The sequence below is a fragment of the Sinocyclocheilus anshuiensis genome, unplaced genomic scaffold (genome assembly GCF_001515605.1).
Source record: "Sinocyclocheilus anshuiensis isolate Anshui unplaced genomic scaffold, SAMN03320099.WGS_v1.1 scaffold460, whole genome shotgun sequence".
Classification (NCBI taxonomy): domain Eukaryota; kingdom Metazoa; phylum Chordata; class Actinopteri; order Cypriniformes; family Cyprinidae; genus Sinocyclocheilus; species Sinocyclocheilus anshuiensis.
Genome location: NW_015554101.1, coordinates 1,109,058 through 1,119,570, shown reverse-complemented (window position 1 = coordinate 1,119,570; position 10,513 = coordinate 1,109,058). Strand labels below are relative to the sequence as shown.

The 10,513-nt window shown below is 36.7% G+C and overlaps 1 protein-coding gene across 1 annotated transcript in view; it reads left to right on the top strand.

Annotated features, from left to right (window-relative positions):
- LOC107669557 (cullin-9-like) overlaps positions 1–10,513 on the top strand; it is a gene marked incomplete at its 5' end in the record, with an annotated part of 62,197 nt that overhangs the window by 48,132 nt on the left and 3,552 nt on the right. The window contains 8 exons of the mRNA XM_016461842.1: positions 1,471–1,843; positions 3,387–3,527; positions 3,606–3,770; positions 6,334–6,497; positions 6,604–6,697; positions 7,432–7,506; positions 7,583–7,693; positions 7,772–7,889. Coding sequence (XP_016317328.1) covers positions 1,471–1,843; positions 3,387–3,527; positions 3,606–3,770; positions 6,334–6,497; positions 6,604–6,697; positions 7,432–7,506; positions 7,583–7,693; positions 7,772–7,889 — 1,241 coding nt within the window. The remainder of the gene's footprint in view (positions 1–1,470; positions 1,844–3,386; positions 3,528–3,605; positions 3,771–6,333; positions 6,498–6,603; positions 6,698–7,431; positions 7,507–7,582; positions 7,694–7,771; positions 7,890–10,513) is intronic.

The window sequence follows — 10,513 nt, the reverse complement described above, 5'->3', positions numbered from 1 at the left end:
GTTTTTGCTGCTTGGGGTTTTTTTTTTTTTTTTTGATGTGGTTTAACGTCTGCAGTTGTGCTAACTGTGACCTACCCAAGGGCGGAGCTAGTCCATTCCTCATTGGTCAGAATGAATATTGGCATCGGCCAATGGAATGCCTTGTGAGATGCTCTTTTTCTTATGTTGCAAGACTTGTAAATAACACTAAAGTTTGTGATCATCGGTGGACTGAAGTTCAGTCCTGTTATTAAATGAAGGCTGCTCAGTTCCTGTCTGTGCCGTAGTGAAGGGGTTAGTTCACCCATAAATGAAAAGTGTTGTTTAATCCCCCATGTAGTTCCAAACCCAACGCAAATGAAGGTATTTTTAATATCTTTTGTTTTTTGCCTCAACCTTTTTGTCCATCCATTGAAAGGCTATGCAACCAAAACTTTAATGCATATTTTTAGACATTGTAAAAGTAATTTCTATGAATCGAGTGGTTTAATCCAAGTCTTCTGAAGAGACAAACTGATTTAATTTTGTCTTTTATTCACATATGAAAAAACACACATGCATAGAGCACATCACATATGGTCAAACGCACTTGCTTGACACTAAAACAAATCTCTTTGCAAGCACATTTAAGCTTCCATTTACCATATATGTGCCATGTTTGTGCATTAATCAATGTTTATATATGAATAAAAAAACGTGTGTTTTGAAGATGAATAAAAGCCCTTATGGGTTTCGGAACAACATCAGAGTGAGTAAATGACAGAATTTTCATTTTTGGGTGAACTACCGCAGAAAGACTGAGTCTACTGGGAATTTCTTTTGTTTTGTCCACTTTTTAAAAATCTAATACTTATGCTTCTTCAGTACAGAATTTTTGCATAAATATGCTAGATTTTTTGAAACAAGGCAACTTATGTTTACCATTTAAAAAAAAATAAAATAAAGACATTTTACATTTTGAATCATGTTTGTTGCTCATTTATTCTATTTAAAGGTCTATTTAAATTCTATTTAAGGTGATACGTTTTTCAAAATTAACAAATTACATTTTAATCAATGCAAAGGGATAATTATATTATTGCCTTATTAAAAGTGGTGCATATCAGGGAGTTAAAATGTTTATATTTGACCAGAATAAAATCAATAAATGTGGCTTTTTTTAAATGGCTTTTATATGGTAATACATGTTGAGCAAGTCCACATGGAAGAGCACTGCAGAGTTTCACACAATTAGAAGATTAGAAGATGATTTCTTTGTTGTTGTTGGTTTATTAAATATTTTGGCTACTTTGATTATTCTTCCAGCTACCAATGAAAGTATAGTATTGAATTTTACCACGTTTAAATCCGTTCTCCCAAATAAACGGCACTGCGAATGTGGAAAAGTCTGAAGATTCTGTTAAGACTCAAAATGCCCATCCCTGAAAGTCAGTGATTTCCCGTTCCACATCCACATAATGACGTTTTGTGTGTATATATCTCCCTCTGCAGCCTGGGAGGCCTAATAGTTCCTCTGCTGCATCCGGAGGATGGCGTGCTGGAGGCCGTGCTGTTCTCCATGGGTCGCACAATGACTCAGGAGGAGGTCAAGCAGCTGATGCAGCGCACCGTCCAGCAGGTGGCGGGAACCCTGAGCCTGGATCTGGACCGGGCCGAGCACCTGCTCATGCACTGCAAATGGAACGTGGACTTGTTGATTCAGCGGTACACAGATGACCCAGACGCCTTGGTCCTGGCTGCCGGCCTCAAGATCCGCAACCCCCAGCCGGCCCCAGGCCCCATGGTCCAGTGTCCCGTGTGCCTTTCCCAGTCCAAAGAGAGTGACCCCCCTCCCATGCTCTGCTGCATGCACTACTGCTGCAGGGTGAGTGCAGGGCTAAAACCTTTCAGAGTTAAACACTGGGTTGATGTGTTTCCTGTGGAAACGGCACATCTAGATGGGGCGTATTAAAGGGCTAGTAAATACAGTACTGTTCAAAAGTTTGGGGTCAGTAAAGAATTGTTGGTCCCACTTTATATTAGATGGCTTTAACTACTACGTGCTTGCTTCCAAAATAATTAATTGTTTGCTACATTGTACTCATTCTGATTATGTTGTATTGCAGATCTCTTTTGCTTATATTGAAGTGGGATAAGTGTAAGGTTGGGGACAAATTTGGTGCTATGATTGAGTTTAAGGGTGGTTATGGGATAGGGGTAATTATGTAGTTATAGATGTAACTACTGAAATTAATTACAGATGTAATTACAGGAAATATATATATTTTTACATGTAAGTATATTGTGAAGACATGTATGTCCACATTAAGTGCATTGTTTTAAATGTGATTATATTAAATGAAAGTACATAGTAGTTTTTTTTTTTTTAAGAAATAACCTTTTATTCGGCAAGGATGCATTAAACTGATCAAATGTGACAGTAAAGACATTTACATTCATATTTCAAATATTTAGAGAATCCTGAAAAAAAAAGTATAACTTATTCCACAAAAATATTAAGCAGCACAACTGTTTTCAACAATAATACTAAGAAATGTTTCTTGTGACATTGATTAGAGTAATCGCTGTTGAAAATTCAGCTTTGTGATCACAGAAATATATTTTATAGAATTTATTTTAAGAATAAGTTTTTAAATATATTAAAATAGAAAACGGTTATTTTAAATTCTAATAATTTCACAATATTATTGTTTTACTGTAGCTTTGGTGAGCATGAGAGACTCAAAAAAAAAAAAACTTTTTACCATCCCCAAACTTTTGAATGGTACTGTAAATCAGTTAAAAAAGAAAATAAAATAAAAAAGCCAGTCCCTAATTAATGTAAAGCTATGATGTATGAAATTTTAGATACATTTTTATTTTGTTCAGTACATGAGGATCAAAAATATTTGTACTCAGTTTTTGTGGAAGAGAAAGTGTATTTTATATGTGCTCAAACTTAATTTTGTCAAGTTGTGTTATTATTTGTCACATTTTATTATATAGATGACTGGCAGCTAAAAGACTGTAAAAGCAGCTATTAGTGTAGGGTCGCAAAGAATCAGAGCCGATTATAATTAAGTGCAGATAAAAAATCGGTTAAGATATGCTTTTTATAAATAATGGCACAAATACCAGTAAATTGACCTTAGTAAATCACCTTTCGTGATTCATTTAAATACTCTCCTACCGTAAATGTTACGTCTGAAAGAGAAACTCCTGCAAATGCATATGCAATAATGTCAGCCTCAAAAATGCCTTTTCATTGCTCATTTTTCACTGCGTGTCTTGAATAAATCCAGACCGTAGTTTTAGAATTCAATAAGAGGGTTTGTGCTGTTGCAAGCTGTTAGTAAATCTGGCCCTATATGAAATCTTGTTAAAGTTATGTTAAACTGTGTGCTTTTGTCATTTCTGTTTCCCATTAGTCCTGCTGGCAGGAGTACCTCACTGCTCGCATCGAACAGAATCTGGTGATGAACTGCGACTGTCCGATCACAGACTGTCGGGCTCAGCCCACCTCCAAGTTCTTTCACAACATCCTCACCGATAAGGACACCATTGCCAAAGTATGTGCAGGTCAGCACACACACTCAGTGTGTTGGGGGACTGGAGAATGAGTTTGTATCCTGTGCTTTCTCCTGCAGTATGACAGCGCCCTTCTGCGAGGCTTCGTGGAGTGCTGCTCCAACCTGACCTGGTGTACCAACCCTCAGGGCTGCGACCAGATCCTGTGCAAGGAGAACATCGGTAGCGTGGGCACCTGCTCCAAGTGCTGCTGGTCTTCCTGTTTCAGCTGTAACTTCCCAGAGGTAAATTCGGCTCATCTTAACGCTAAAACCATCAAAGAATAGCTGCTATATAGAAACCTGTTGAGAATATGTGCAGGTTATATTTCATCTAGTGGTCGACCGATATATTGCCACGGCCGATATCTGCCATTTTTTCAAATATCGGCATCGGCTGATAAGTTTTTCTGTTTGGCCGATGTGTTGGAGACTTTTATTTTGACGGCGCAGAGAACGGCTGCGGCAGCGCCTGAGCACACAGTGCTCACATTCTCCCTCTTGTTCGCTGTTGTCATTCAGTTCTGTCTAATACGGATAGATGTCTATCTAATAATCAGATAGAACTGTTAAACAGGAATTAAAACGTATACAAAAAAGTATTATAACGATTGCTTTAATATTATTAAAGGCAAACATAATACGTTCTCGTTTGCCGTCAGCATTCCGCAAATACGCATTTATATAATTTAAACAAATCTTTGAATGACTAATGAACATTTAATTTCACAAACCTTGCAGACTTAGTCGGATCCAGTTGAGATCTTGTGAAGTGTGCATGTGACCTGCATGTATTGTTCTGTGACGGTCGGTACGTGCGAATTGAATACGGACAGGAGGAGAGTTCAGCTTCACTGGAGACGCGCGATCAACAAACTTTAAACTCGTGACTGATTTCAAATTATGCTGCGCTTTATGCATTTGCCCACTGTCATATTCATGTCATTTCCACTGTGTGCTGTATGTAAAATGAGTGTTACCTTGGCTTTATTTGAAAAAATATGATTCCCAATGCACACAAACTTCCCAGAATACTGAGTGCCCTGTTGGTTACAGTGTTTACTTCTTTTTTTTTTTATTATATTTTTATGAAATATTTTTTTATTTGTGAAAAATACTTTGTCTTCTAGAGCAGTGTTTCCCAACCGGGGTGCCGTCTGTCGAGAGCAGGGGTGCCATGTAAAAAATCCTTTTTTAATATTTTTAAATTGCTAAAATGTTCAGAAAAGAAGTTAGAAATTCAAATATTGTGACAAAATTTATTTTGTAGGGTGCCACAAGTTTGTTAACATTTCCAAAGGGTGCCGCGACTAAAAAAAGGTTGGGAAACACTGTTCTAGAGTATAAGTATGTTTATTTTACACGTTTATTTTTTTAACCCATTTTCAAATTATTTCAAATTTCTTAAATATGAATTAAAATAAATAAAATTATATATGCTTTATATCGGCCATCGGCCACCCTGCTTTCCAAGATATCGGCATCGATATCGGCTGTCAAAAAACCAATATCGGTCGACCACTAATTTCATCTCAAAATAAATAAATACATTTTGTGTAAAAAAAAAAAAAGTTTTAAAAAGCCTATACACTGCTAGTCAGAAGTTTGGAATAGTTACGATTTTTTTAAATGAATTTATTCCTGTTATGGTACAGCTGAGTTTTCAGCATCATTACTCCAGTCTTCAGAGTCACATGATCCTACAGAAATCATTCTAATATGCTGATTTGCTGTTCAGATGTGCTGAATTATCAATAATGAATCTTATTATTAATATTGAAAGATCTAATATAGATCTATCTATCTGAAAAATATCTCTCATAACATAAATCTTACCCTAAACTTTTGAATGGTAGTGTACCATAGGCAAAAATATTAAGCAGCACAACCGTTTTCAACATTGATAATAATAATAAATTGTTCTTGAGCAGCAAATCAGCATATTAAAATGATTTGTAAGGATCATGTGACACTGAAGACTGGAGTAATGAAGCTGAAAATTCAGCTTTACATTACAGGAATAAATTAAGTTTTTAAACATATTCAGATGGAAAAGTGTTATTTTAAATTCTAATAATATTTCACAACATGACTATTTTTACTGTATTTATGATCAAATAAATGCAGCTTTGGTGAGCATAAGAGGCTTTTTTCAACAACATTTTTGAACTTTAGTTTATGTACCATAGCGTCCAGGCCATTTGATCAGCATTTTAGAATGATTTCTGAAGGATCATGTGACACTGAAGACTGGAGTAATGAAGCTGAAAATTCAGCTTTACATTACAGGAATAAATTAAATAATACATTTAAATAATAAATAAATCAAAAAAATTTAATTATTAAAAATATATATGTAATTTTTTTTGAATCAAATAAATTCACCCATGATAATCACGAGGGACTTCTTTCAAAAATATTAGAAAATCTTAAATGTTTCCTACTTTGTCACAATGCAATGCTAAACATCTTAATGGTCCTAATACTGGCCCAGTGAAGCACATACTTACAAATTATTTATAGTTCATGGCTTTTACTATAATTTATTTAAATAAACAAATGCACATATTTTATCACATATTTTGTACTTCTGTTGCACTAATTTATTTGACTGTAAAACAGTAAGAAAGAACTGCATGATATTACTCTTCACTGTGAATAATGGGAATTAGGAGGGAATTACGTGGGTATTGGAAGATACCCAATTAACTTTAAGAGTAAGCCTTGGTTTTCTGAAATGGTTGAGATTTACACCTGTGCTGTGTAATCTGTACTCATGCTTCAGTGATCTTTCTTGTCCAATCATCAGGCGCACTACCCAGCCAGCTGCAGTCACATGTCTCAGTGGATGGATGATGGAGGCTACTATGAGGGAATGAGTATGGAAGCACAGAGTAAACATCTGGCCAAACTTATATCCAAACGATGCCCCAGCTGCCAGGCCCAGATTGAGAAGAATGAGGGTTGCCTACAGTGAGTGTGCATGCACAAATGTCTCATATTTATTATTAAATTGAAGAACTATGTAACGGTTAACTTTAATACTAAGTGTATACGTTATGTCTTTTTCTTCGTGTAGCATGACGTGTGCCAAATGTAATCATGGATTTTGCTGGAGATGTCTGAAGCCATGGAAGCCAACGCATAAAGATTATTACAACTGCTCAGCCATGGTAAGTGTCTTCAGAAGATGCGGGGGCTTCTGTCAGTGATGAATCACTCTCGAAAGTCTTGGGATTTTGATGCCAGAGATAACGAAGCCAAGAGTCCCTGCAGTGCAGTTTTGATTATGTTTCACATGCCATTATTGTTTATTAACTTTTACCTTTTTTGGCTGTGACACCAATCTGTTGACAAAAGGCCTCAATTTATATGAAGTGGATCAGGGGTGGCCTCATATATTTTGTCTGTCAAAATACGAGGTGAACGCTTCACCCATATACTTTTGTAATGGCCGCACATTCCGTTCTTCTGGAGGCCTCTGTACACACAGGCAAATACATGCTTATAATAGTAGAATAACTTGATACATAAATGGCTCTATTCAAAGTGATAATACTTGATTAATTCATATTTGGTTAATACAAATTTTCCACAAAGACCGATTGCAATATGATCCTGTTTCCAACCCTTTAATTCACTGAATGAACACAAGGAAGAATGATTTTTATTTTATATTCACTAGCACAAATGCATAGTAATAAACAGCAATATTTACCTACCCATTATTTACAAGTAATACACAAAAAGGGCCACACAAGACTTCCAAAAACATTCAGATTTCTGAAAGACAGTTTTGTGCCAACAATTTTTCTGCCTACAATTAAAATTGGAGACACTGATTTTTAATAATTGCATATTTACGAGTCCAGCCCTGAAAGTCCTGTATATTAATATGCAATCGCAGGTCAGTAAAGCTGCAAGGCAAGAGAAGAAATTCCAAGACTACAATGAGAGATGCACATTTCATAACCAAGCCAAGGTTTGTTGGAGCTCTTCATTACATTCAGTTCAAACTTTTTAAGTTCTTATAAGTGTCTGTCTATTGCTTTCTGCAGGACTTTGCAATCAATCTGGAGCATAAGGTGTTTTCTATTAATGAAGCTTTACAGATGAAGTCTTTGACATTTGTGATCGACGCCTGCAAGATTCTTGCCCAAGCTCGAAAGGTGGGAATTTTTTTTAAATATATATTTCCAGTTGTTTTCTTTATGCTAATGGTTCTATTTGTGTAATTTGTCATGTAGGTGCTGGCATACTCGTGTGTTTACAGCTATTACAATCAGGACACTGAGAAGATGGATGTGATGGAGCAACAGACAGAAGCTCTGGACCTTCATACTAACGCCCTGCAGATCCTGCTTGGTTAGTGTTAGGGAAAGCACCCAATCAGTCACTCGCCATTGCTTTTGGGAATGTTATACAAGAAACCTTGGACAAGTTGACTGCAACAGTGACCACAAACCTTTTCACCAGCCTTGGTTCTGGAAGTACTTTTCCCATTCACATTCTCAATAGGGATTTCTAAACGTTTTTCAGTAAACAGTTCTAGACTTTGAGCCAAACCAAACCAAAAAGCTCTTTAAATCTATTATGAACAAATTATCAATGTATGTATTTTTTAATTATTTTTGTGACACTGTAATGTTTAGCATAAATGTCATAACTCAGTCGTCCTGATGAAATTGTAGACTTCTCTGGTGACATGTACAGGACTTCCCCAATCATTTAAAGCCTGACTGCACAATTGACTACAAGCTTGCATTTATTTTGGAGCGCAACGTCCACATCTCCAAATCCAGTCAATGACCGATGGACAGAACCAAGTCCCCACCCTACAGTTTTGTCTTTTTCAACTATCCATTACACGCAGATGTATATCACCATATGAAAAAATATATATCTTTTGCTACTTGTTTAATCATGACATTAATTTGATGCGAAAACAACCAAAAAGCTCTTTAAATCTATTATGAACAAATTATCAATGTATGTATTTTTTAATTATTTTTGTGACACTGTAATGTTTAGCATAAATGTCATAACTCAGTCGTCCTGATGAAATTGTAGACTTCTCTGGTGACATGTACAGGACTTCCCCAATCATTTAAAGCCTGACTGCACAATTGACTACAAGCTTGCATTTATTTTGGAGCGCAACGTCCACATCTCCAAATCCAGTCAATGACCGATGGACAGAACCAAGTCCCCACCCTACAGTTTTGTCTTTTTCAACTATCCATTACACGCAGATGTACATCACCATATGAAAAAATATATATCTTTTGCTACTTGTTTAATCATGACGTTAATTTGATGCGAAAACATGCTTGTCTGTAGATAAATTACAGCATGTTTGAAGTTGATTCATGTACAAGTCTTTTAAAGTGCCCCTATTATGGATTTTTGAAAATGACCTTTCATGCAGTGTGTAACACAGCTCTAAGTGAAGGAAAACATCCTGCAAAATTTTAAATCTGAAAGTGCTCCGTGTATAATGTTATTGTCTCTCAAAAGTAAGAGTCATTGAAACGAGTAGTTTTTAAAACGAATCCCAAACCGTTTCATGCTGATGTCAACATGAAACATTAGCATATTGCTCGCCCACTTGGTCTTTTCGTGTTGGTCTGAATGAAAATGCAAATTCATTTTTTGCCACTAGATGCCACTTTTGCAGCGTAAAAATAGCGGTTTCCACGGTAACGCTGTACACAAAGCAGCACTGCGCTCACAAACGCTGCTTTATCAGGCATTACAGGCGAGATGAAATTAAAGTGAGACCAATCGGACCAATCACTGCAGATTAGCGTCACGCAAAGGAGGGGTTTGGAAAAATGAATCGTTGAGCGAACGTTTGGGAGTCGTTGAGCAAGTAAGGTAAAAAATTAATGCATATTATAAGACAATGAAAGTGTTTTTTGACCTTGCATGCATGTCAAGATGTTGTTGGGACTCCCAAAACCAAAATATGATCCTTTCATTACCCATAATAGGGGCACTTTAAAAGCATAGAGAGACCTGGTTACAGCATAGCTACACTACGGTAGTGGAAAGATTGAATCATATTACCACAATTCCTTCTAACATGACAATGGCTTCTCAAGTCTTCTGCAGAAGCACATATCGTCACTTAAAGGGTTAGTTCACCCAAAAATTTAAATTTGGCTGACTTAAATTTTACTCACCCCCGAGGCATCCTAGGACCTAGGTGTATATGACTTTCTTCTTTCAGACGAATCCAGTCGGAGTTATATTAAAAATTGTCTTTGATCTTTCAAGCCGTTTAATGCCCGTCAGCGGGTGTTGCATTGCTTCAGTCCAAAAGAACTTAAATAAAAATCACCCATCTGTTTAATGCCACTCAGCGGGTGTTGCATTGCTTCAGTCCAAAAGAACTTAAATAAAAATCACCCATCCATAAAAAAAGTGTCTCACATGGCTCCGGGGGAGTGAACAAAGGCCTTTTGTAGCAAATCGATGCGTTTTTGTAAGAAAAATAACCATATTTAAAACGTAATAATCACTTGAATCTAGCTTGCGCTCACTGTTGTAAACAGAAGCAGTTCCGGGGGAATGACGTATGAGGTCAGCGCTGCGTATGCGCGGCTCAGAAGTGACGAACGCGGAAACGCAGCGGAGAGATCAAAACAAAACAACGGTCACTAATTAGAAGCACAAAATAAGGATTTGTAAAGAAGAATGTCGGAGGATTTCGATATAAGCCAAGAGGAGACTGGTTTTCCTTTGCGAAAATAAGGAAACTTTGCTTCCTTTGATTCTCTAAACAAACTTTGGTTTTCACGAGACTCACCGGCACATGCGTAATGCTGACCTCATACGTCATGCTCCCGGAACTGGTTCTGTGTACAACTGTTGGCGCAAGCTACATTAAAGTGATTATTACGTTTTGAATATGGATATTTTTCTTACAAAAACGCATCGATTCGCTACAGGAGGCCTTTGTTCACCCCCCGGAGCCGTGTGAGACA